Genomic DNA, 27,281 nt, shown 5'->3' with positions numbered 1-27,281 from the left:
GTTTTTCCCACAATGTGAAAAAATGGGTGTTCTTCCTGCCATAGAAGAGTAGGGGACAACCGGCAGTATCCGGCACAGTCCTCAGCCAGGGTGGCACACGGGGCCGGCCCAAGCACCGCTAATGACAAGCTGGGCGGCTAATTACAGGGGCAGCCAATTAAACATGCAAAGGAGAAGTGAGTAAGAGGTGGATGAAAGGGTGGGCGCCCGGGCTGTGTGAGGGCACCACAGGGCACGTTGGGTGGTACCACCAAGGCAGACACTGGCGGAGCAGCAGCCAGGGATGGGCAGTGACGGTGACAGTCCCCTAAGAGGGTGGATTTCCCTTCTCCAGGAGTTCTCCCTGCTTCATTGCAGGGATCTGAGGGGACTCAGGAGACAAGCCGGGAGCAGATCCCAGAGAAGCAGAGGGGACAGTTGGGGTCTCCTGCACAAATGCTGGTGGGGAGTCTGGGAACCCCTCTGCCTGCTGAAGGATGTCCTGCATGTCTGGGGAGGGCACCAGTCCCCTGGATGTTCTCAGGGCCCTCTTGAGCATTTTCAAGCCAGGTAGGGACGGGAGGCTCAGAYGAGGTGAAACGGGACCCCACGGCTCCATGAGCAAGCCATCAGGGAATATAAATATACAATAGAAATATGGCCAATTCCCCCCATGCTGCCGTGCGGCTCAGGGCTGGGGGAGACCGGGGTTTGTGTGGCCAGGACAGAGGCTTAAGGCCGTGCGCGCTGCCCGGAGCCGGGAGCTGAGCCCCGACACACTCATCTCACACCGGCCTCCGAGCGGAGCCGAGCGGAGCCGAGCGGGGCCGAGCGGAGCCGAGCGGGGCCGAGCGGGGCCGAGCGGAGCCGAGCGGAGCCGAGCGGAGCCGAGCGGCTGCCGGCCACAGCCCCGCCCCCCGGGGAGGGGGCGCGTCCTGCGTTGGCCACGCCCCCCAGCGTGTCGTCACAGCGGCGGCCCCGCCCCGCGGAGCCCGGATGAGGCAGGTCCGGCGGCGGCCGGCGATGCAGCGGCTCTGACAGGGGATGCGCCCGGGTGAGCGAGGGCTGGGGCGGCGCGCGGGGCGTCCCGCGGGGACCGCGGCGGCCGCGGCGCCTCACGCGGCCGGACCGGACCGGACCGGACCGGACCGGACCGGGGCGGGGGGAGACACCGGGGGGGGGTCCGGAGGGGGCCGCTGCCCCGCTCCCCTGCCTCCATTGGCTGCCAATTGACAACGGGGCACGTCCCGCCCCTTGCGCGGCCTCATTGGCCGCCGCCGGCGCACTCSCCGCCTCCCATTGGCGGCGGCGCGTGTCAATCGGTCGCTCGCCGCCCGGGCCCTGCCCTGCCCTGCCCGTGCGGCCGCCACCCTGCGCGAGACGCCGCGGGGCCGCGGCCGCCCCCGGGCCGGGCCCGGGGCTCCTCGGGCGGCCTCGCCGCCTCCCGGCGGGCAGCTGGTTGTGTCGCCGCCTCCAGGGCTTCCGAGGCCGGGGTGGGGGAGCCAAGCAAGGGGAGGACAGCCGTGTGGACGGGCAGCCTCGCCGCGCTGTGGGGAGCGGGGCCGGGTTAGCCGCCTCTGTGCCCTGACTGAGGGAAACCTGGGGAAATCTTCCCGGCTCCTTATTTTTTCCAACCCCTGGGAGTTATGGACTCCCGGGGGGTACCGGGACCCTCCAAGCGCGTCCCAGGTACAGGGTTATCCCGCTGTAGAGCAGGGAGAGGCCCCGGTGAGCGGGGGGCTCTGCTCTCCSGAGCCAGACCGTGAGCGTGTGAGCCAGGCCTGGCAGAAACTGCCCAGTTCTGGTGTTTGGAGCGCGGCGCCTGCCCCTGCTGCCTCCCCCCGCGAGGGAATCACGTGTGACTCGTCCCACGTCACCCCTCGCTCCATCGCCGTGGCCGTCGCGCCGCCACGTGACGCTGTGTGACGCGCAGGACTCGCTTTTACAAATTTCCCCCCCTTGTCTGGCTGTGAACGGGCATGGCTCTTGTTCCTTATACCCCCCAAGCCTGCCTCGCATGTGCCTTGGTCCTTTAAGGTGGTGTCTTTCCCTCATCCAGCCCTTGGAGAAGACGTGTAGCTGGGCGTAGGATTCATCATCAACCTGTCAGCAGTGAAGGGCCTTGTTGTGCAGGGCGTTCGTGCCACGAGAGCCGTGGGAGCTGGGCAGGGTTTGGGACGACCCCTCGTACAGCGGCTGTGGAGAAGCTGATTGACGTTTGCCTGTGATGAGGCTGCTGCAAATAGGGTGGTTTTACCTTGCTGTCCCGGGCTCCTTCTCCCCTTCCTCCCGCGGCCCCAGCTGCTTTTGCAGAAATTGCGTAAAATAATCGTTGCTTCGCATGCCTGCAATATTTATCTATAAGTACTTTTTTAGTAATTTTAAGAGTTACTTTTTTTTTCTGTTTTTCTCTCTCAGCTTAGCTGCCCCYGCCTTATTTTGTATGATCTTAACCAAATGTGAGCAGCCTGATGGTTTGACGAATCCGACCCAAATTGTGCCAGACATGCCATGACTGCCTTGACACGAGGGAAAATACATTACTAGAATTGGGCTCTCTYGTGTCTTTTCCCATTAAAATATATCCATCCTTCATACTACCCTGTATTTCCTTGTTATCCATTTGCATTGGGCTGTCGAATGACTCAGGGCTTCTCCTCCAAGTGACACCATTGCAGCTTGGTCGTGAGTGTCAACAGCGCCTTCGTGGTGCTGTGACTTTTACAGCTGCAGCCCTCCCTTTGAGGAATAAAAGCCACGTGCACACTTAAGGAAATTTTAAATTGCTGGAAAAGTCTTGGGCACTGTGAGGAGAAGTGGCTTTGTTGAGGTCAGAGCTCTGCTAGAGGCTTTCATACCTGTAATAGGAAGGACTTGTGCTAGGGCAGACAAGGGGTATTGGAGTTTTTAGGATATTATTATTATTGTTGTTGTTATTAAGTTTATCGTGTTGGTGGGGGTGTGTGTGTGCCCTCAGAGTGCCAGATAACTACTCTGGAAGGTGATASGGTGGGTGTGGGTAAATCATGTGCTTTTTGAATTAGTAATATTGTGCTTGCTGTGGAAAACTGCTCTTACTTTCGGTCCTAGGCCTTGCTGTGTATTCATGTCTTATATGTGGAGCCAAAAGGCATTCTCCTTTAGACTTAGGCAAAGCTTTGCTGTTGCAGATTGCAAATGTGATGGGACATGTTCAGAGCAACACTAATTCCATTTCCTTTCCAGCTCCTGGGGGTAAAGCCCTGGCTTTCCTGCTCGTGTAGAGGTTGCTGATGTGTGAGATAGCAGCTCAGTCAGGAGGGGAAGGAAGAAGAGAAAGAAAAGGCAGAAGACAAAGAGAAATGAGAATAATCATGATGTTTGTGACTTTGGTGCCACAGGGAGTCTTGTCACTGGAGTCATGTATGGGAGGAGACCACCAAAACGTTTGAGAACCAAGTAGTATTCATGTCCTCTACCTATTAAACTATTTTTGAGAAGTAGAGGACTTAAGGCAATATGCTTTTTAAAGATTTTTTTCCTTTCTTTTTTTGACATTAGTGTTGCTATAGTCAGGGTAAACTATGAAGTTTGCCTTAAGAAGTGTATTGTGGACCCTGTGCAGTGTTCCCTGACCAGTGTGAAAAATCTAGGTCCCAAATTTGAGATGTGTCTTCAGGCCAGATGTGTAAACAAACAGCTGCTTGCAGATGTTTGGAGCAGGAAGAGAGGTGGCCCGTATTTCTGCCGCCTGGTTTGAGATCCTGAACGTTTTCCATTAGTGGAGGAGAGGACATCCCTGAGCACCCAGTGGAGGGATTGACCTCTGCGGGAGGCCGGATTAAATGATCTATCCTGACCTTAAAATCTGCAGCTTTTAGATAACCGTTAAAAACCCCCAGGTCATTTATGCCTATGTTAGGAACAGAAGAAGCTGTAGTAGATTTGCAGTGCATTTTAACTGCGATACAGTACACATCCACGAGCAAAACAGGACATATCTGTCAAAGAACGTTTTTCTTCATATAACCAATTTGCTAGAGGGGTCTTGTGTCAATAGAGCCGAGTCACGGATGGCCCTTCTTCACCCTCCTGATCGAGTTCAGGGATTATTTTTTCTCCCCTCTCATCTTGTTAAGCGCTTATTGAAGAGGTGCAAGGCCCTTTCTGTTGAAGGCTGGCTGGCCTGGGCTGTTCTTTCAGGAAGGTTTTGTGCCTTTTCGCTGGTGGGTGCCTTTTCATTGGTAGGTGCCTTCAGAGGCTCAAAAGGCAACCGAGAGTTCACTCATAAGAAACCTTCACTAAGTAATTTTCTTTTTTTTTCCCCTTGAATATTTTTAGGTGCTTGTCATTTCCCAATGTCCAGAAACATCTTAGCACTCTGGCCACCACCTTTCCAGGGAATGTCATCACTGGGATGAAGCTAATTGCTGAGATAATATGGAGGCTGAGTTTCCTTCTTCAAAACCTGCCTGGATGCCACMCTGTGCAATGTGCTCCAGTTGTCTCTGTTTGAGCAGAGGGGTTGGACTCAACCTCTAGAGGTCCTTTCCAACCTCAACCAATCTGTGATTGCTTCTGGATAAAATGCTCCGTATTTTTTTTCAAGATTTAAAGACAAACGAGGCAGTTAGGAATTCAAAATGATACAAGTTGGATGAATAATATCTAGAAGCTGTAGGTGTGTGTTGGTGCACAGGCATGATGTGGCTTGTACCAGCTGCCAGCCTTGTCGACCTAGTGAGAAGTTTTGGAGCTTGCTGTGCTCATGTGAGAGCACTTAGTCCATCTCCTTGGTATGTGGCACGTGCAATAGGAGCAACATGATCATAGATCATTTTTTGGCTTCCCTGCATTCTTAAAGAGATGGGTTTTTTTGGTTTTTGGTTGTGGTGTGTTTTTTCTTTTGTTTGTTTTATTGTTTTGGGTTTTTTTTCCTTTTCAGAATGGAGACCGAGGCAAGGAGAAGCTAATCCTTTTCACAGCCTTCGTTTTCTTGGGTTACTGGTTACTCCTTGCTGCTTTTCAGGTTTCTGCTCTGCCTGGGTTTGGTCACTAGGGCTTCCCAGATACAAAGCTAGGAGCAAACTGCTTCCTAGAGCTCCAGTTCTTAGAGTCAGACCCAGGTTGTTCTTGAATGTGTATCTTTGCAGATACTGAGCCTTTTCCTGGTACACCAGCATCTTAAGACTTTCCTTTTGCAAGTGCCTTAGGAGGCTTCTTGGGTCAGTGTTGCCTTTCTTGTTTCAAGGCTTACATCCCTCTTCTGGCTAAAGCTGCAAAATTTTTTTAATTATTTTAATTTTTTCCCCCCACATTAGATACCAGATTTGATATCTAATCTATTTGAGTGTGCAAATTTTGACTATGTTGCCATAGAGACTGCCTAGGCTTTTTGGTTAATATGCCTGATACCACAAGAGATTATTGAGATATTAAAGTTTTACTGTGTAATGCTTGGTTATTTTTAAAGGTTTTTAGTCCAAACGTGGTACACAGGCAGGTAGGCTTCAGTTATCATCCACCTATTCTGCTGTCCAAATTGAAAATGCAGGATTTATTATTATTGTTATAGAGCGAAGTGCTGATGCTGAGCTCTGTGACTCTTTCCCGAGCAACTTGAGAGCTCGTACACTGTTGTAAGAAGCAACAAGGCATTTGTTGTGGTTCACCAGAGAACATTCAGTTCAAAAATAGCGTTGCAGGAGAAGACTGGTCGCTTTGCAGCCGCTTACAGCGGCAGCAGGCAGCCTTCCAAAGCGTCGGGAGAGCACTTCCAGCTCCTATTTCAGGATGAGGAAAAACAAGTGCATATTGATCCATGGAACCTGATCCGTGACTTTTGTTTGTTTGTTTTCAGCATTTCAATAACTGACAGATCATGCAAATGTGCTTTGATTTTATTTATTTAGGAGTACAGGATTCAAGTTTCTAGTCCTGAAATGGTTTGGTGAAATCTCAGGATTTACAAGGCTTTGGGATTTACCTGTTGGCTATTATGGTCTGGCAGAAAAGGAGACATAGGATCCCTTGTGTTTTTCTCTCTGTGAATGAGCTTGAGAGGTAGGAGACTTGCTTTTTGACCATCCTTCGTGCTCTCCGTGTCAGTTCAGACCTGGGCCTTCTCCCATGGAGGAGTCATTCCCTGCAGGAAGGCAACCCGGCGCTTGACTGGCTCCTGCAGAAAACAGGACTCTCGTGGCCAGAACAAATACAGCTATCTTGTTATCTCAGGAACTGAAGGCCAGATGCGAGCTCGGTGGAATTTCCTTAACAAGTCCTATTTTGGGAAGTGACATATTTGATTCCAAAGGTCAGTTGACGCTTGTGTTGCCTTAAGTGGTGGGTCAGCAAACTGTGGATGGATGGGTGGGTCCCAGCACCGTAGCTTGTGTCCTCTTCCTAGCTTGGCAGGCTCTTCTTCTTAGATTCAAAGTTCCTTTCAATAACTCTGTTTTGCCTCTTCTCCTTAATCCTTCATGTTAGGTTTCCAAGTTCATTGGGCAAGCAGGATTGTGTGGAAAGTTAGGAAATTGATCTATTTGGGATTTTTTTTTTTTCATGAATAGAAAGAAGCTCTAGTTGCATAAATGTGGGGAGATTCAAATTGGGAAGGATGTGGTTTATCCATCACTCGAACGTGCCTATAGTAACATCCCGGGTGAACTGCAGCTGTGTCTTAGCAATGCTTAGAAACAGTTTGGATCTGACTTTGTAGTTCATCCTTAGAGTGATGTTTCGGAGAGCTGCATTATGCCTTGAGAGTGGAGAAGTGAATTCTGTACTCTGGGAAGATTTGGGCCGAAGTCCAAGCATCATGTTGTGTTTCAGACTTCATATTTGGGTCTGATATTTAATCCAAGGTCTAAGAGCAGCCTACAGTCACATGATGGAGTCAGGGCAGCTTTTTTAAGGTACTGTTATGCTTCAAGCTGTGTTTGTGCTTTTAATGACTTAGCTGAAAAGWGGCTTCATAAAGACTTCAGCTGGGCCTCGAATGCAAAATTCATTAAGGTACTTGAGGAAGAATCTGGTCTGCCTTAATGGGCTTACTTTTGCTATATGTTTGGCTCAGCCTTGGGCTCTTATAACATCCAGAAAACATTAAGCATCCCACCTCCAGGGATGTTTTTGATGGCAGGTTTGTCCTGTCCAAAAAGCCTTGCATTTATTGAATTTCATAAGCCGCGTGTTGCAATTTTGTCAGAGCGGTCGCGGCTTGGAGCAACTGCACTGTGTTAGCAGTGGAGAGGATCTCCTCTGAGTTGCTCTGTCCTGCTTACTGTGTAAAAGGGGCTTGTAAAGAACAAGTTTGAGCATAGTTCTTATTTTAGAGCCGCTTTAGATTTTGGAGGTGTGCCCGTGCCGCCAAGTTTTCCCAGGGAGCTCTGTGAATGCATAGCTGTGCTGCAGTGAATTCCAAGTGGGTATCTCAGCAGAAACTTGCTCTGTTTTTCCCCTGGAAGATGCTGCTGTGTTGCCTTGTTTTGGTACTGAAAGCCCCAGTATTGTCCACCAAAGGCTGCATTTGGCAAATATCACGGATGCAAAGAAGACCATGAATAAGAAGTATTTGCCATGCTAATTGTAAGCTCCTTAGATAATGCTCAGAACCAGGAATAATCACCAAGACACTGAAGCAAAGCATTACTTGTTAAACTCCTTCTATTCTGGAGTGTTTAATATTCTGCAAATTATATGCTTAAATTATTAAGTTATATTTTTATAATGTCTAGGAACCCTTTGCAGYCAGGCTCATGTGACTGTTTAGGTAGGTCTGAATAGAGCTGACACCTTAAATAGCGAGAATGACCCAAGGGTGTCAGGAAGGAAGCGATTTAATGAATTTCCCACATGCAGCAGTGGGAGGCTTGGGAGTTATCTGTGTTTCCCAGCTCCTAGGAGTATTTTGGCCCTAAGTCGCCTTGTTTGTGGGAGTGTGTGCGTGTTAGAGAAGTCAAACAATACAACCATGTTTTGTGTAGCAAATCTGGGTGATGGATATTAGMGTTAAGTGCAGTACAGTGACGTAAGAGTCTGATGTAGAAGTTGGCAGATCAAAAAGTAAAGTCCATGCTGATAGCATTGGGCACAATGGTAGAAATGCTTACAGTGTTGATAGTCATGAGACAGCACCCACTTAAGGATGGTGGAGATGCTCATAAAAGGTGAACTTCATCCCTTTCTGATGGATCCAGCGATCCTGGGTAGATCTGGGGAAGCTAAGTTGTTGCCCAGTGCAGCTGAAGAACCAAAGGGCTGCATCTCATCCTTCTGGMAACTAAAAGGAAACAACCTTTTGGAAGGGAGTAAAAAATACCTTCCACRTCTTCTGTCAATGAATGTGTAAGTACTTGTGATCTTGGGCAGCCCTTCCCACGTCTTTTCCCTGCAGACTTTGCATTTCCAGGTATCCTCTGGTGTTTTTTCCTAAGGGTGTATCTTGTGCGAGTGGCCAGSAAGAGCACTTGTCCCTAGGCTTACCTTATCTTGGCTTCTTCTAGGAAATTATGTAAAATGCCTTCTTGTTCCCAGTCTCCTCCAGATCACTGATGGGTGGTTTCCTGGCTGTCTGCCTTGTGAGAGCAGATGCTCTGGGGGTGCGGGATCAGCCTCAGTTCTGTGCTAGGCATCTCTTTATTTTCAGGATAAAAAATGTGCTTCTTGCTGATTTAAGCCTTTCCAAGTGTGCCAGGTCAGAATTTCCTTAGAGAAAAAGGTCGGCGGGCTTTTCCCAGAGCAGGTTCCCAGCGTGATCCAGGACTGGTATCTCAGTGTGCAGCAGCAGCTGACCCAAGCTGTTCCCACCTTTCTCTTGACCCAGGTTTGTGTTGCAGTTCAGGAGATGTCTGTTTGTTTTATTGCAAATCGGCGGCAGTTTGGGATGTTTCATGGGTCTTTTATATCTGCTGTAATCAGGCTCTTTGCATAGGCTATGGGGTTGTGTCCCTGTGCTGTGATAAACAGCCTTGCAAACAGGAGAGACAGCTAGAGCACCTCAAATTTCTGTCTGCACAGGGCCTGAAAATAAATATGCTAGGAGTTTATGATGGCTCCACATATGTGTTTTATTTTCTCAGTAGTGTAAAATGTGGAAAAGGGAAGAGACTGACAATTCTTTCAGATAAAATTGTTCTCCTGCCCTGAATTGTAGCAGCTGCAGTCTGAGCTGAAGAACAAATGTGCTGGTTTTGCCTCGCTTTATTTGTGAGCAAAATACCAGTCTCTGATATGAGCCTGTTTTCCCTCTAGTGAAAGCACTGGAATTGTTTTGTCCCACTTTTACGTGTCTAAAATGCAGTTCACAGGGTTATAGGACATATCTGGGCCTCAGGGGACAGCACAGGCTATTGGTGCCTGTCAGAGTGTGGAAGTCAAGAATTGTAGGTCAGCTGTTACTGATTGATCTACCAAGAGGAGCTCGATACAAGGGGTGTTTAGAGTCTCTGCTGTAAAGAAGAGCTTGATTTTTGGCTCAGAAATGCTGTGTTGGTAAAAAGATCTGTGCAAACTATCTTGGAGGGGTTTGGGAACCATTTCTGTTGGAACACTTTTGATGATGCTCTGTATGATAGAACCGTCCCTACGTCTTCTTCATTAACTCCAACAGTGAAACAGTTGTGATTCAGAACTAGCCAGCACTGGCACTGAGGAGTACAGATACTTGCAGCTACAACGTGGCCTCCTTTGGCATCTTCTGCGTCACTGCAATTGCAGCCTTAAAAACCTAACTTCTCTTTACCCACAAAGAGCTCGTTTTGGCATGGGAAAGGTCTCCAGGTTAGAAGCACTGTTGTGTGATGGGGGCTACTTAATTTCCCCATTATTGGGGAAATTATATGGAAAAGACCATTATTGTTTCCCTATGCTGATTTGAGAGGGCAAAGGGCACAACACTTTTGGAAAATTCTGTTACTTTCATGGTTTTATGAAAGCAGAAATTAGCTAGGATTCAACTTCTCAAAACTGAGTTTCAGTCTCCTCTGCGCAGCCTTTTAGCTGCTGACCTTGACATATTTGTCTTCATTCGTTATGAACCTGCACAACTCGAAGAGGAATTGTAGAATGCATCATTGTATTGGCGACAGATAAAATCTGTTTTCAGCATATTCATGTTATGAATGAAAATGGAAATGGTGCTAACTTAATATCCCTACCAAAGGTGGTACTAAATGAGTGTTTGATATAAACTACTGCTTTAGTGAGTATAGGCACCAGGTAGCTCTTTGGTTTCTTTTCAGTCTGCTGCCCAAGCATTTCCAGAAGCCGGATAAAATTACATTTCTTGTTATTCCAGGTCTCTGTGCTGATTGACTGTTGTTAGGGCTCATGAACATCCCATTTGTGGATGCCAAGGTCGGATGCCGCTGTCGGAAAGGCCACAATGATGAGTTCAGGAGTGAGCAGCAGTTTCAGGGGCAGTCTGTCTGTCTTGGCTTTCGTCAACGTTTTTTCTTTGTTTGTTTTGTTTTTTGAAGGTTGTGTTGATCATGGACAGTGAAGAAATTCCAACTTTCTCAAGTCCGAAGGAGGAAACTGCTTATTGGAAAGAGCTTTCCTTGAAGTACAAACAAAGGTACTGTGGTGGATTTGTAGACTGGGTTTGGTTCTTCATGACTGGAATTTACGTGACCAGGCTCAATGTGCTTCTCTGCAAGGCATTGCTGAGCATTAGATACATTAGAATGAGTCTTCCATATTCAGCTTCAAAATTTCCAGCTTCTTGTGAAAGCTGAATATCTCATGCACCGTTCCATGAACTCTAGGCTATGTTTCAAGCATGTTCAAGCAAGAACAGAGCCCTTCTGCTAACATGCACCTCTTTTATATAATTAAAGTGCTGCCTTAAGTAGTAGCTTGACATTTTATCATAAAAAGGCTTCCTTTGGACTTGCCTTGCATGAGAACTGTTCCCTCAGGCTTCTTGTAGTTGAATTACTGGTATAAAAAGTGGTCCTTTGAGTTTCTATTGCAATGTACTGAAATGTATTTATTATACTTAGTATTCTGGCCTGTTTGTTTGTTTGTTTGGCTGTTTTTTGGAAGGGCCTCCCAGCTCCAGGTGCTGCCAGTTAAACCTCCTGTAAGCTCTTTGGGCTTATAGTTCTTTTGGATGTTTTTCTTTGCATACATGGATGGGCACGTATAGGGGCCTTGAATCCACTAAACTTTGGTGTCAGGAAATTGTCCCTGACATCACGGTTTATSTTGTTTCCTAAAACCTTTCTAGTTTTCACTGCTGTTTGCTAAGAGCTGARCTATTAAAAATGATAAAGATGCAAATTTAGTAAGTGAAGTATGTGGAGTGGCCACTTTTAACAATTTAATACCTTGTAATGGTATTAGGTAATGAGGTATGTGCTGGCTTCCTGCCTAAGTGCTTAATGACTAACATTCAAGTCTCAACACTTTTCAAGAACCTTACATTTCCGAGCAGTACAGAGATGAAGTAACTCTTGTTCTCCTACATAATTTTTGACCCAAATCAGGTCAAAACTCATTTTGACTTGCTCAAGACTGCTAGCAGTGAAAGCAAATGCAGTGCAAAGTGTATGTAAAGACTCCTTGAGTCCAATATCTCTTGAGACAGATTGTGTTCAAACGTGCATTTAATATAGCTGATTGCAGGACATAAGGGAATTAATTTTATAGCTAAGTTTAATGTAATTTCCTTCTCTCACTATCTCATCTGTTATCATCACACTTAAGTCATGCAAAAGTCTGTCTTTCAGTCTGTCGTTTTTAAAGGTCAGTATTTTTTATTTGGACTTGAGAGATGCTGGATTTTCAACGGATAATATTCTCTTCTTACAGTTTCCAGGAAGCTCGGGAAGAGCTGGCTGAATTTCAGGAGGGAAGCAGAGAACTAGAAGCGGAGTTGGAGGCCCAGCTAGTGCAGGCTGAACAAAGGAACAGAGATTTGCAAGCAGATAACCAAAGACTCAAATATGAAGTGGAAACATTAAAGGTAGCTCTTGCTTGTGGTGGCAATGCCTCTTGTGTTAGATTTTGTTTTAGATGTTCTGATGTACTTGAGTTAACTGTGTATCCAAATGGAGTAAAGTAGTCGTCTGCTTAAGATCCAGCCTCGAGTGTGGCATGTACTCCAAATAAGGCCAGTAGCTTATGGGGAAAAATTCTAGAAGAATTTTTCTTGTTCATATCATTAAACACTGAGTTTACTCATTGGTTTGAATTCTCTAGGCTTTGCCAAGTATTTCTCACGTGAGCAACATGAACATAGCAACAAGGAGACAACACAAGTTTGGTTTTTGGACTACTGGATTGGCATCTTTCTTTGCAAGCTTTTTATTTTTTTTCTTGTCAGAATATCTCCTTGGYTCTGTGAAAGAGCCTGCAAGGAAGTTGGAGAGGTGTTGTTTTGTTTTGTTTTTTCCCTCAAGTCTTTCAGAGTTTCTCATAATTCATTCATAACAACAGTATCTGTGGAAATAGGGGTGCAAAAAGATTATTTTTAATTAGTGCCACGAGGTTAACAAGTTCTTCCCTCTTCTGGGATCTTGGAAAAGGGTTTAGTTTTTTAGGGTTTTTTTTTGTTTGTTTGTTTGTTTTGTAGCACAGGGATATTATAGTGAAGAGAGGGGTTAGGAACCTACACAAAGGAAATAAGAGAACAAATAATCTCATAAAACTTATCCAGTCCTAATTATATCTGTAAGGTCAGTAAGTATTTGTWAAGTCAATTTTTGGTTTTCTTTTTTTTTTCCTGATAGCCCCTACTTGTACYTTCAGGACCATTAGTAGTGTATTTAGGAATGAATTCTACAATTTTTCTGAAATGAGCTTGTGGAGCTTCTCTTCGTAGTCAGGAAGCTTTGTAACCAAATCCAGTGATTCCCACTCTTTGTTCCTGGAAATGTCGGGCAGTAGTGTGGTTGCTACCTACAGAGATGCACTCGCGGAGAGGCAGTGCTGTTGGGCTCCTTTTTGACATCCTGAATGTTTGAGGCTTCCGAGCAGCTGGCAGTGCAGACCACTTGGAACAGCTGTGGAGATGCATCCCCGAGCAACCAGCTGTGTTATGATAAGGTCTCTGAGCACAATGCAGTGTTTGTAAACGTAGACTGTGCCCTGTTGTCATGTTCAGAGCGTGTTCCTACCAGCTCTCCAGGTCCTGCTGTTTGTTACCAGCAATCAGAAGTGAGCAGACCACAGTTTAACGCTTAGCGTGCTACTTTGCCCCATTTTGCTCCTGACGAATTGGAGAATGTGTGCTACTGATGTTTATCTCACTAGTTCTCTTTCTTTCAGGAGAAACTGGAGCACCAATATGCGCAGAGTTACAAACAGGTGTCGTTGTTAGAGGATGACCTGAGCCAGACRCGGGCCATTAAAGATCAGCTGCATAAGTATGTGAGGGAGTTGGAACAGGCCAACGACGACTTGGAGCGTGCAAAGAGGTGACAACTGCAAGCCTCTCATTTCCCTAGGATTTTCACCAAGTCTTTAYTTTTTTATATTCCTTTTTATTATTCCTTTTAAGGAAAAAAATACACCCTCAAAATCCAAGACATATGATTTTGTACAGTGCAGTTTAGACTTTGAATTGGCATCCATCAACTGGTAGCATTACATTGCAGCAAGAAAGGCAAGGGACGCTCGAAGTGCTTTGTATTTCTGTGAGAAACAAGCAGTAAAAGCAGGCTTAGAGCAAGCCAGGCTAGTGCACTGGTTTTCATACCACCAGCTACGTGACTCTTCCATTTGTGATCCTTGTAGCTCAAAGCCTCTTTGAAGGAAGAAGCTRGTGTTTTACTTAGCTCCTTTTAAACCAAACAGGCTAAAGGAGTTTCCTCTTTTCTTACGTAATGCCTAAATGACTGTGGGGAACAAATGCCTCTTGGGTAAATGCATAAAATGAAGAGGTTGATGTTAAAAACACCTTGGGAGTGGATCATGCTTCTGTTTTGCTGACGGGGAATTTTGCCATGGATTCAGTAGGAGCAGGAGTGAGCCTCTGGCTACGTGGCAAAGAGATCCARGAGTCTAGGTCCTGCTTCCCCAAGACTTTCAGCCACACGACTAGCTTTTGACACAGAGGAGTTTCCTCATTTAAATCATGGAACAAATTGGGCTTTAGGTAACATCCTAGTGCTTTTTGGACTACCTAGGCTGTTCTCTGGTTAGAGCTCTGGAGTGTTGGAGCTTACACACTGATAATAAGCATAACTTTGGAGAACAGCTTGGGAAAAATGGAGGTGTGCTTGATTAGCACTTTCCAAGCTCTTTGGTACGTCTCTGAGAGCCAGATGCTATCAGGTTCTTTTCATCTCATTCTTGGTTGATTGGAGTTTATTAGCCCTTGCTAAGAAGCATTTCCATCGCTTTCAAATGACTAGCTTCAATGTAGACTCTGCTAACATTTTTCCTCTATTATGTTTTTGAATACGCTTTTATGTTAGTGAAGCCGAAGAACCTAATATTCTGGATTTTGTTTCTAGAGCAACAATAGTTTCATTGGAAGACTTTGAACAAAGGCTCAACCAGGCTATTGAGAGAAATGCGTTTTTAGAAAGTGAACTGGATGACAAGGAATCGTTGCTAGTTTCTGTCCAGAGATTAAAGGATGAAGCAAGAGGTAATGCTCGCTTGATTAATTCTGTGTCTTAGTACATTGTTGGCTTGTTAACACAGACGTGCAGCAGCCAAAGCTCATGTTTATACAAAGCCTCTCATAATGGGACTCAAACTAGGTATGTAACCTAAGTGTTTCAAGCTACTTACACACAGTGTGTTCTGTATTSTTTGTACATCTTGTATAGTTAAGGGAGAAAATTCCCTTGTGTAGGGAAAAAGTACCAGATTCATTCAGGATTCTTAGCCAAGATGCGCACACAAGAATGGCAGTCCACAACTGCAGCAAAGCAGAGGACCATGGTCCAAAAGTTCCCATTCCTTTTGCTTGTGTTTTGTGGGAAGAGAAGATAAATGACAGGGAAAGAAATAATAAATGCTTAAATAGCCTCCTTAAAATAAATCAAGCCCTTGTTTTCCATTCCTTCTAAACCTGTTGAACRTTGCCTCATTTAAATGTGTTCATGCCTGCAAATCAAAAGCTATCATTGTAAATACAGTTATTTCTTAAAACAAATGGGAAAAGGGAAAACTAAATATTTTCTGAAGTAATATCTGTATTATTACTTGAGATGAAGTCAGTTATACTAACAAAACAGGGAAGCCTAGGGCAGTGTTCTATAGAGCGCTGAAATAATCAGCCAACAGGTCATCCTGTTTCTTGGATGATTCATTTGGAAACTTGTAACATTTGTTAGGCTAGTAAAGCTACATGGTGTTTTTTTTCTTCTTTTTTTTCCCCTGACAACCTGCAGGAACATTAGCCATGAAAAACCTGTACAGTGTCAAAGTCAAATATAAAATTTCCAGTCAACCATTGCAACTTCTCCTTTATGAGTTCAAGCAGACCTTCATTTCAGCTGTGACTATATCATTCCCTCATTTTCCCAACCTCTACTTTTATCAGAAGCTAAACAGTTCAGTAGGCATCTGTGACATCCTAGGAGATTGCTATAATGCATTTTCCATGGAATATAAACTACAGGGAGGGGAAAAATGATGAAGCTGAGTATCTTATCCTGCGTTCCGGGGGCCCCACAGTGCTGTGGTCTTGCGAGAGCTATGTTTGCTGCCTTACTTCCAACTGTAATAGAAAATGTTGATARTAAGCTGTGACTGTTTGGTTATTGCTGAATATTGTGCATGTTTCCTGCTCTCCCTACTCCCTGTTGAACTGAGGGAGTGTGCTTGTTAAAGAAAGTAGTCACTAATGTATTTGTTTTCTTTTTTCACCCTTGAGACTTAAGGCAAGAATTGGCAGTACGGGAAAGGCAACAGGAAGTCACTCGAAAGTCGGCACCTAGTTCTCCAACTCTGGACTGCGAGAAGATGGATTCGGCTGTCCAGGCATCTCTCTCCTTGCCAGCTACACCGGTTGGAAAAGGATCAGAAAATAGTTTTCCTTCCCCAAAAGGTAGACTTCACAAAAACTTGGTAGAGTTGTTTGGAAGTATGTTCAGCTCATCAACTATGTCAAACCAGGGTCTTTTAGTAAATTTGGGGTAAATTTAAAAGCCTTTGAGCACTGTGTACATTGCATAAGGTGTTTTAAATCCTGGGAGAACAGCATACATTTGGTTTGTGGTGAGCAACTGTGTCAGAAAATGAGTCCGAGCCTCACACCAAACTCGTGTGGACACTCTCCCTGCACTAGAGTACCAAAGGTGTTTGGAATTGCTCACTTACCCACTAAATGGTGAGTACGGTTTGGGCAGTTTAGGCTATGTCTTTAGCACACATGCTGTTCAATGGTATGTATGTGTGTATGTGTGTGTGTGTGTGTGTGTGTGTGTGTGTGTAGTGGGAGGCAGCAATCCATTAGTTCATTCCTCTTCCCCATCTGGAGGACTATGAACAATCGCAAGGATTAATATATTATTTTTTAAATTAGATTAGATTCCAGAGCACGGCCTGGATGGATTACATGGGTTGCATGCAGTAGCCTCGCAGATGAGAGTGCATGAACTCTGCATGTCAGCCTAATGGCAAGGAGGACAGTAACCAGGAATTGAGCTTTTTTTCCGCTGACCATGAATAATCTGCAGTAGGATTTTGGATTTCCTTCTATGGGGAACTTAATTCTTATTTTTATTACTATGGAATTGTGGCACTTACAATTAAAATCTGTTTGTGTTTGCAGCTATACCAAATGGGTTTGGTACCAGCCCTCTTACTCCTTCAGCTAGAATATCTGCRCTCAACATTGTGGGAGATCTCTTACGGAAAGTAGGGGTGAGTGCCTTGTGCTGAATTTCTGTTCTGATCTAGTTCTGYTCTTGTGTTGATGAACTTTGATCCTTGCATGAGACTAAAAAGAGGGCTTGGCCCATGCTGAGCATGTGTTGTAGTTTCCAAGATGTCTCTTTCAAAGGATACATGTTTCATATATGACAATGCTATTAATTTACCTTGATTTGTAAATTGTGCTGCTAAGATGCTGATGCCGCCTTTGGGTGATGAAATTCACATCTGGAGCAAAAAAACTTTTCAAATTTTTTTGATATGTTAGCTAGGCACTGTCAGCCCCATATTTGAAATGGGGCTCGTCGCTCTGAGACCAAGTCTGGGAAGCAAAGCCTTTTTGTGCCCACTGTGCAATAGTTCTCTATCTCGGGGGAAGTGAGATGGGATCCGTCATCCTGTGCATGATGTGATTTGCAACAGTGGTTCGAAATGAATAAATGTCAAGTCCTTAGATAAAAAAGAAACGGGGAGAATGCCAAATGTTCCCTTCTSTAGTGGATGGGGAAGTGAAACGTGTGAGCCTTTAAAGGGATTATAGCTATAAGCAGGGAAGAAATGGTTCAAACATCTGTTACAGTGTTGCTTAGCACGCCAGGCTTTCCAGCTGAGTGAAGAATGACTTTTGCTTCCAGGCATGAGGAGCTTGTTCCTTGCCTCAGTGGACTGCTGGTGTTTGAGAGGAGGCACGGATAGCCATCGTGTTTAGCCTCTGGTGCTGACTTTCCTCCATATCCTAGGGTTTACTCTGCGATCTTTACAGCAATAATCGCAGCCCAGGCAGTTATTTTGGCTGAGTTTGAAATTAAAAGTCATATCGTTGCCTGCATTTKGAGCTGCCAAGTGCATAGCTGCTTTGCTAGGGCAGCAGGAGCACTGGGGTTACAGAGTGGCATGTTTAAAATGRGATCATTGTGAGTAAGAGTCTGTAGGAGATTTAGGGAGCTTAATCACAATCCYGTAGGATTACTCGGCAAGGACAGGAAATGCCAAATAAACATGCTTGCTTCCTGGCCTGCTCCTAGACTTGCAGTCTGCTAGTGATACCAAGTTGCAAGTTACTCATTAATAATTGCAGGTTGTTCAGCTACTAATTGTAGGGCTGGCTACTTGGCAGAAGCCTCAGCCTGTGCCCTAGATTCCCTTTCTCTCCAAGAAGTCGCCCTCACCTTTCCTGCCTTGCAGCTGAGACAGGGAGTCACTTGGCAGGGATCACATTTGCTATTTCCATCTGAAAGATGCTATGAGAACAATAAATAAGAGAGAGGAAAAAAAAAAATATATATATATATATATATATATATATATATATATTATATATCGTCACTAAGGAAGCCTAAATGGGCTGCTAGAACAAGGTTTTATAGACCTGGCCTATACCTTAGTGTGTCATTGCCTTATTAATGGAGTATTTTTCTGCATAGAGCAGTATTGAATTCTTCATGCTGTGAAGGACTTGAGCTTTTTTATCTTCTATATGTGTCTGCAAGCGTGTGGATGGCCACACGCATAGCTTAGACATTACAAATAGCTGCAAGGATTTGCTGGAGCAGGCAGATATTCGTCAAGTTGGGTCTCGGTTCACGTGCTAGGTAGCAGAAAGGGCAGGTAATGGAACAAACTGAAGAGGAAATTAGTGTGGCACTTTGTGGAAAGCCTTTCCTTGCCAGCACTCAGCAGAGAGACTTGTGCCTTMCATATCAAGGAAGGATCTCAGCAGGCTTTCTTGGAAGTGGTAGAGATGGGTGAAGGAGCCCAAGGAAGGAGCTCAAGGAAGTCAAATCTTAGCTATACTGAAGTCCAGTCATCTGTGGATCAGACACAAACGTGCTTGAGCATTTCAGCACTCCTGTGCCTGCAGTAGCTCAGTTTTCAGGCATGGCAGCTGGAGAGTCTCTTGCAAGCTCCCATCACAGATGGCACTCCATGATGAACCTGGCAGGACTTCACTCCTGGAGTAGACACAGGTCCAGACCTATTTACTGGGTGATGACTCAGGAGTGGATAGCACAGGACTGCCAACTGCCTTCTGCCAGAACGAAGAAAGCTCTGCTGTTGTRGGGAAGTGGGTGTCAGGGGAAAACTCCTGCTCCATGAGTCTGACATAAGCAGCTAATGAGATTATTTAGAGGAAGACAAAAAAAATCCTAAAGTTTCTCCAAGGACATTGTACATGGAAATGCGGACTCCTCCCCAGACATTGTTACATTGTTTTTATTTTATATATATATATATATATATATATATATATATATAAATAAAAAAATATATAGCTTCTGCTAGGATTTGGCTTCCTTGAGAACTGATGCGTTGCAAAATCCAAACCCTAATGGAAGGGAATTGTGCCTGTCAGTCTGCATCAGCATTTCAGAATAGGTTTCTTTTGTAACTGAATGACACACACAACTTTGTTCCATTTGATTCAGATTTTGCTAAACTTTATTCCATCACACTGGGCTTCTGGGCCTGGGCATCTGTGGTCATGTTGAGGCCTGAACTTGAGCAGAAAAACCCCTAATAAATYACCTTTTTATTTTTCTTTCACAGGCCTTAGAATCCAAATTAGCTGCTTGCAGGAATTTTGCCAAGGACCAGGCGTCACGGAAATCCTACATTTCAGGGAATGTTAGCAGCAGCGTGATGAACAGCAACGGCACAAAGTACCCTCATCCTGGACATACATCTTTCTTTGACAAAGGGTAAGTCGAGATGTATTTTTGCTATGAAAGGCGAGTGTGTTTTGGGAAGCTTCCTGGAGGAGAAGCTATTCTTGGCTTGTTTTAACCCAGCACAGCTTTTATCCAGTAGGACTAATAATATATGGAGAGCCAAAATCCCAAGGGGGTGGAGAAGCAAGATTGGTGCTGAGTTCTACGAAGTAAAGAGGAAATAAAGCTCGTGACTTKCTCAGCTGTTAGGATGTCAAAGCCCTTGCTCTGCCCCTGCTGCCTAATYTCTCAGACTCTGCCTCTCAATACTGAAACCCAGACAGCAAACCTGCTTATGAGATGAATGTGACCTTCAGGAGGCTCCCAAGTAAATAGTGGTGGAGTTGCCATAGTTCCTGGCATGCAGGGAAGTGCATTAACTGCAAATCTGGAGATTCCCTCTAAGAGCAGCTTAGTGCAGGCAGCAAATGCCCTCTCAAAGGGTGGTGTCCTGTCTGCTTTCCTTCCTCATCCATTAGGGGAGAAGAAAGCGTCATGAACAGCTAGTTCCAGCTGATGTAGGGGAAGTGTCTCATCCTGGTTGAGCTGTGCGTCAGCCCGCAAAGCAGAAGCTCCTTTCACAGGACAAGAAAGGGATGTGCGTGTTTCTCATGTGGTTTGCCCCAACTCAGAGCTTCCTCTCTGGTGCTGACCAGCTGCAGTTCAGCAGGAGGGTTTTTCCTGCAGCCCTTCGTAGCGCCAGCTCCTGTGGTTTTATGCAAGGCTGGAGGAGCAGCTTCAGGGAGCAGAGAGCAAAGTGCAGCTCKCTGCTGCTGCTGCTCACACAGTGGTGCTGAGATCAATGCTTGGTGTCACCTGAGCRGAGTGTGAGTCATGCGCCTGGCACTGGGGTAATCTTCCATGTTAAACTTCAAGCCAGTGCAATTTAATGTTAATATTCAGCACATCTTCAATTAAAAAAGAAAAAAAAAAGAAAAGAAAAAAAAACTAAATAATTGAACTCTTGCCATCTTAAAAAGTACATTTAGAAAACAAGACACGCTCAATCACTTTGCTAAGTGGGTAGCAGGGCAGGTCACCTCTTGCAAASCCTGGAATGCCACTTTCTAGATGTTCTGACGCTGTGCTTCCCTTTTGGAAGGGAGGTGTTGGGGAGAACTGACAAGATCTTGTGGTTTGCATGCTCTGAGGCTGCTGGGGGCCACGTACCACCCCACTCCCCCCAAGCAGTGYTTGTTTGGGGTGCCCGGGCTGGGTTTCAGCTGCAAGCCCCTTGGCTAGTCCCTAGGGAGCAATTCGAATTGCAGTACTGCTGTACAGAGTCGCAGTGTGACGAGTAGGCTGACTGCTGTGCGGAGTGGAGGTGGCTTTGGAGTGTGATGGCAATCTGGATAATTACCAGGGCTGGCTGCCTGTGATGGGGAGYAGACTGTAGCTGAGGAATGCTGAGAAACCCAACCTAATGATCCCCAATTTCTAGAGCAGCCACAGGGAATTTTAGCAGRTCACTGAAGTGAGAGGAGGTGACTCATGCACTTCTCTGCAGGCTATTACCACAGCAGGGCCATGCAGAGAGCCCTGTCCTCCTTTGCACATACCCATCTGGCTAAGCTTGGGGTCAGTGGTCCCTGTCCTACTCATTACCTCTGCTCCCCCCATGCCCTCCTGCCTCTCCCAAGGTCTSTGCATGCTGTGGGTAAGTGCAGTGTCTGCAACGTGTCTCCACATTGCTGTGTAAAAACCTGCATGACTCTGTTCCCATGTAAAAGCCACATAACTCAGTAACAAGCAACTCGGCTACATCACTACAGTTCCATTTATTCCCACCTCCTTTGCCCTGTTGATGGTTAAAAGATTTTTAAGATGTTTGTTGAGTCTCTGCTCTTTGCTGGTGGAGAGGAGCTGAGCTGGCATCTTACAGAGCACGGTAGAGCAGTAGTAGGAGCTCCAAACCTCAGCAGCATTTAGGGGAGGTTTGAAGAACAGCTGGGCTTGCGCTCTTGGCAGGGCTTGATGCCTCTGCATTTCCCCCTTTCTTGTAATTACAAGACTTGTACCCAAGAATGTCTGTATCGTGTACATAAACTCTTTCCATTTTTCTCCACCTAGGCGTGAAAAGGTCATATTTCCCACCTTGGTCATGGGTAAATGAATTCATTTGCAGTGATAAAGCTGCATGCATTCTAACTCTGGTGCTTGGAGGGGCAGACTTGGTGGTTGTGCTAACAGCATGAGGAGGCTCTCCTAGCATTACAAACTAACAGGCGATGATCACAGCCTGAGGCTGCAATCTCCTTCTCTCTCTCTCCCCTCTTGTTAGATGAACTTTTCTGGTCGCACGACACACAGCAGCCATAGGGCCGGTGTGTGCTGCTTGCTCTCTGATCTAACACCTCTGCAAAGAGCCTCATTTCTGACCAAATCGGGTCTAGCAGAGCCCACATGAAGCACATGCAGTCCATTGCAGAGGTTGGCTTGCCTTTCCTGTGGTGTCTCGCCTCCGAGGGTCTTCCAGGTGCTGTGTCCCGCACTGGCCTTCCCGGCGGGAGCGCCTGGCGCGGAGGTGGAGCACGTGGAGCTCCGTTACGAGCAGGGGCAGTGACGGAGCGTGCCGGGTCAAGAGTGTTCCCGCTCGCTGCCGCGGTCCCTGGCAGAGGAGCTGCTGGCAGCAGTTGGGCCTGCAAAGCTGCCCCGGTGACCGGGCAGCCCCTCTGCTGCACGGGGCAGCAGTGCTGGAAGAGCCTGGGTGCATGGAGCTCAGGGCATCTTGTTTGGAGCCTCTTGAGGGAATGGAGAGGGTTCCCCTGAGGTCAAAAGGTGACCTCCCAGCTTAAAACCAGCCCCAGATTTATCCCTATCTCCTTCTTCACATCTTCAGGACATCCCTGTACCTCCTTGTGCTATTGCTGCTGCTTGGGAGACCAAGTGGCCTTTTTGAAGGCTCTGATCTGTCTGGAAAGTCACTTTTCCTCTTGCTTTCTTGCTGAGCTAGTCTCCATGCGTACTTGGACCACATCCATTTAGTCCTTAGGCTGGCTTGATCCAGAAAGGATCTTCTGCCCAGGTTTTGCTCAGCATTTACAGCTCAGAAGGCCCCASTGTAAAGACACTAAATACAGAACTGCTTTAAATGTATATTCATTGATTCATTTGTATCCTTAGCAGGCTACAGAACCCAGATTTGATCCAAGCAGGTTTGCAGAGAGCAAACTAAATACAACTGATTTGGAGAGAATGGTCAGAAGTGGATGTGAAATGCATATCCCTATAGAAAGAGGGAGTAAGAAATGCCCGTTGACACTTCCAGCAGGGACTGCTGATTGGAACTCCATCAGAAGCAGCTCAGGAAGCCCYGAGCACGAGGGGAGCACGTCAGGTTGGGTCGATGGATGGGGCAAAGAGCCAAAAGCAGGAGGCAAGTGGCCCTTCCTGGGCTCCTCATTGCGGGCAGCTCCTGGGCTGTTGGGCAGCACCAGCTCCGGGAGCAGCAGCCCTGCTTGTGGGCCAGGTCTGTACAGGGCAGTCAGTGGCTGGAGTATGGGGGGAGCCTTTCTGTTTTTAAAATTGCTCTACTTAATGTGTTATTTTTATTTTCACTTATTTTTTTATCTAAAATATCTYTTTTTGTGTGCATTTTCATGTTTACAGCCCCAACTCATGGTTTCAATACGCTCAGCCAAAATTCCAGCTTCCAGCATTGCCTCCTGCCCCCRCTTGTTACTATTTGAAGCTTTTTCCTGTGCTTCATTTGCCGAGGGGCTTTCTACAAATATAAACTTCATCTTTGCATCAAAATTGAGGGCACGTTTGGGTGAGTTAGGGTGCTGTGAGCAATGCAGGTRCCTGGGGAAAGTTCCCACAAATGAGCACTCTTGGCTGTCCTGACAGTAGTTTTTAAACYACAAATGATAGATAAATCTCAAGTCTTCCAGATGGGAATTGCCTTTTCTGTGTCGAGCCAGAAGCCTGGCTGGGTCCTGTCCCTCGTGCGTGTCCATGCTGTGGGTCCTCCCAGTCGTGTACACTGCTGGTCCATCTTCCCAAGAACCGTGTCCTCCTTGCTAGTCGCTTCTCTTGGTGGCTTTGCGGTGAGTCAGTGACGTGTGTTAAGCAACTCTGCCTAAAATAGGAGCTTTTCTTTGGAGAAGTCCGTGCCGGGGCTTCTCTGGAGCCTGCGGTTCGCAGATTGAGACCGGGCACACAGAACATGGAGAGGCCAAGTGTCGGGCGCTGTGGGCAGGTGAGGAGTGGCGAGGGACACTGCAGAGCTCGCCGTACACGCTGCTGGCAGTGTGCGTGGTCAAAGCCGGGCTCACCGGCGGAGGGATTTTCCCTGCAGTGAGCGCTTGGCTGCTAGAAACCTGTTCGGGAGCCCTCAGAGCGCAGGAGTAGTGGCACCGGGACAGTTTGTGCTGCTCGAGTGGAGCCTGCCTGTCTGCAGGGGCGAATTGGAGAGCTGCAGCTATCCTGTCGTGCTCCTGAGAGCATGGGGTGGCGGCGGGGCCCTTTCTGGCTGGAGGCAGGGCCCACGGGTGGCCCTGTGCACAGGGGAACCAAGGCTCCCCCCACACCTGCCCCCKTGCAGACGCAGCCTCGCTGTTTCGGTCCAGGGCCAGCCCTGTGCTCCAGGGGGACAGTTCACCCCTGTGAAGGGCCTGGGGCTCCTGTGCCGCTCTCGGGCRTCCCGGATCCCAGGAAGCAGCAAAGCCAGGAGATCCCTGACTGGAGGCGCATCCCGGGGAGAGCCCGGGCTCGTGCGCGCAGCGACCGGGCGCCATCCCATGGTGGCAGCAGCCGAGTCACGGGGAGGCTCTTCCTCTGGTCACCTCTGCTTCGGTGCGCAGCTGCTGTGTCAGACACGCGTGGGCATCTCCAGGAYGTTAGGTCTGCTAATGCCCAAGATCAGTTTTCTCTGATGCTTTTTAGACAGCAAACGCTGCACTTTAATCCAGCTTTGCTGGTTTCCTCCTGTCCCGCTTGGCAGAGCTGCTTCCCAGCTGATAACCAGTTTGCCGAGGCAGGGGGGGATCGCGCCGGGCTTCGTGCCCTGGCAAATAGCGCAGTACGTCCAAGCCTCAACGTGCTTCTCTCTTGCTGCAACTCTGAACACACCTTTAAATATATCCCAGTAAGAGGCAAACGTGAGGTTGGTGGTGGKGGGGGAGATGGGTGCTTGCCTGGGCCCCATCTCCCTGGGCTGGGGCCCGAGGGCTGGGTGTGTGGCACGCTGTGCTGGGATGGGGAAGGGGCAAGGAAAGGGACGGGCCCTGCGAGAGCCCCTGCGCTGGGAGCTGCCTGTGCTCGGAGCTGGCCCAAGCTGGGCAGCGAGGGCAGCGCGGAGGCTGCTTGTCCCCAGCTGCCCACTGAGACCAGCGGCCGGTCCTGCCTTGCGGGAGTGTCTCTTGGGGGGTTTCTTCCTCCTCACCCCCACGTACCTTTAGCAGAATAAGYGGTGGTGACAGTGGTAAGGGGCTAGTGCAGTGGCGATGGGGGCTTGGACGTGTCCTCTTGTTGCCAGAGCTGTGGGAAGCTGTGTTGGACCAAACCGCAGGAGCTGGGGCAAAGCCAGGAGAGGAGCCAGAAACCCCTGGGTCCTGGCAGTGCAGCCCTGTGAGTCCCCAGGGCTGCACACAGGGTAGCAGGCTGTGCTGCCTGCTCCTGCAGAGCCCCTCCTCACGGTAGCGCTGAGCGTGCCGGTGTCCCCGGCCCCTGGACCGAGGGGACAGTGAGCAGCCCCAGGGGAGGCAGCCTGGAGCCACTGGTCGAGCTGGCGCCCCAAGCACGCAGCCATGAGGGCTTGCAGGTGGGTGGAGCAGCCACTTTGTGGCAAACAGTCCCGTTTTAAGAAGGAAAGGGAGCTAAAGGTGAGGATGGACCCCCCGGGCTGCAGGAGCGGGATGTCTTCAGCTGCATGGACCTCAGTAGCTCCTGAGCAGCCATAAGAGGTCCTGGACCTGTCCCGGGCACAGATGTCATTAAGATGCCACAGGGGTGCAGATGGTCTCTGTCTTCTGGTGGTGGGGAGAGATGAGCAGAAGCAGCAGCTTCCTTCTGGGGCCGTGTGTCACTTACTGACTTGTCTCTTGTTCTTTCCCAGGGCRGTAAATGGCTTCGATCAAGGTCCCGCTGGCCTGGGCTCCTCCAGACCGTCGTCGGCACCAGGCATGCTCCCCCTGAGCGTATGAGCCACGGGCAGCCCACGCTCGGACTCGCAGTTGCTTTTCTGAAGCCACCACGAGCAGAAGTGCTTCTGATTCCTGCCCAGGAGCGCCCCGGGCGCCCCGCAGCCCGCGCCACGCAGCCGCCCCCGGCACAGGGGCCCTGCACCCGCAGCCCTTCMTGCCATGTTAATACAACTTATTTTCTCCTATCGCTGTAGCAGCTGCTCTCTGCCTTGGCCACACGCTGTGTGCTGCACAAGCTGAGAGGTGTAGTGCTCTGTTTCACAGGATACAGGGGTCTCACGAGCCCAAACTCAGTCGCGCAGTGCTCAAGCCGTCACTTTCTCTCTTCTAGCGTAGGTTTAGCATGATAAGAGTTGTTGAGTGGTCCTCTCCAGCAAAGCCCTCTCCCTTCCTCCCTGCTCCAGCACCTGGCTCCTTCTTAAGAGGTGCCAGTGCCGCAAAGCTCGAACTTAGCAGGGTAGGACTTGGAGAGGGGGTTGTTCAGCCCTCCGCACCCCAGGCTAAGGTGCACCCTCGCGCCCAAATTACTGCAGMTGAGTAAGTGACTGCCTGAGTGCCGTGGGTTTGGGGCCCTGCGTGTCCCTGCGCCCTCCTGCTGCCCTTGCTGCAGGGCTGAGGCAGAGCAGGGGCTGCTCGTGTGCGCGGCAGGGCTGAGCGCCACCTCGGCCAGCAGGGCTAGGGCGCTTTCCCTGCGGGGGCAGCGGGACACGAGGCCACGGGGCACGGCTGCACTTAGCAGCTGTAGCAAACTTGTGTTTCCCACCCCTCTGTGCCCTCCCTTTATCAGACAAATTTCACCTGCCTTCATCAATAAGACTTCAACACCTCTAAAGCAGGGTCCTTGAGAGCTGCAGAGCCACCTGGCTTCACTGCCCCTGGGCTCCCCGCCCCCAGAACTGTTCAGGCATCCAACCCATGTTCAGAGCTCTGTAATATAGGACTAGATTTTTACAGTGTCACCTATGGGCTTTTGTGACAGTTTTGGGCGACTGTACCTTGTGGGTCTTTCAGGCAATGTTATTTGTGTGATTTTTTTTGCTGTCTTTATGTGCCTCAGAATGGGTGGATTTTAAAATGAACCAGCAATCCCAACTGGGATTTGGTCTGTGGGTTTAAAAATTTTCCTTCCCAATCAGTTCAGKCGCGTTTATTTGGCTGCACAGCTCCAAGTTGGTTTATTTACAACTGCTGAGAGGAAAAAAAAAAAAAGAAAAACCATGTTTGCCCCAGCAGGAGGGAGGGGGAGAGACCCCAGTTACCCCTGGGTTTTGTGTGGTCCTCTTCCTGTGCATCCTTGGCTGCATTTGACTGTTTACATTTGTTTTATTGTACATAGGTTTGTAAACATACTATCTTTGCCTAAGATCTTTGTACATAACTTGGGCTTTGTAGTTTATTTATTCAGAATGTATATGGCATGTTTCAATAGGACAGTGTTCTGTACCACAGTGGTGACACCGATCATGTGGTTTAAAAATCCAAGACAGTAATCTTGCAAAAATAAAGTTCTTTTAATGTGGCAGGAGTGGATTTTGCAGGACGGGGGTGTGCGGCTGCGGTGCCCGAGCCTGTCCSTCCCGTCGCCGCTGTGGCTCGGGCTGCTGGAGCCGGAGGTTGGGTCCCTGCGCACGGC

The 27,281-nt window shown here is 47.9% G+C and overlaps 1 protein-coding gene across 2 annotated transcripts; it reads left to right on the top strand.

The window, feature by feature from the left end:
- The first annotated feature begins 955 nt into the window (after nt 1-955).
- On the top strand, nt 956-25,730 carry NDEL1 (nudE neurodevelopment protein 1 like 1). Of its 2 annotated transcripts, none has more exons than XM_026051408.1 (9): nt 956-1,033; nt 10,437-10,534; nt 11,773-11,926; nt 13,231-13,379; nt 14,421-14,557; nt 15,794-15,967; nt 16,694-16,785; nt 19,342-19,493; nt 25,561-25,730. In XM_026051408.1, exons 2-9 carry the CDS (start codon nt 10,449-10,451, stop codon nt 25,646-25,648), a joined length of 1,032 nt encoding a protein of 343 aa, XP_025907193.1. In that variant the 5' UTR covers nt 956-1,033; nt 10,437-10,448; the 3' UTR covers nt 25,649-25,730. The 2 variants fall into 2 exon arrangements, with proteins under 2 accessions (XP_025907193.1, XP_025907194.1); XM_026051409.1 differs by lacking the exon at nt 956-1,033 and adding an exon at nt 8,773-8,782.
- The last annotated feature ends 1,551 nt before the right edge of the window (nt 25,731-27,281 follow it).

This window comes from Nothoprocta perdicaria, unplaced genomic scaffold (genome assembly GCF_003342845.1).
Source record: "Nothoprocta perdicaria isolate Ctin4 unplaced genomic scaffold, notPer1 scaffold_75, whole genome shotgun sequence".
NCBI classification, from domain to species: domain Eukaryota; kingdom Metazoa; phylum Chordata; class Aves; order Tinamiformes; family Tinamidae; genus Nothoprocta; species Nothoprocta perdicaria.
This window is presented reverse-complemented; position numbering and strand designations above follow the sequence as displayed.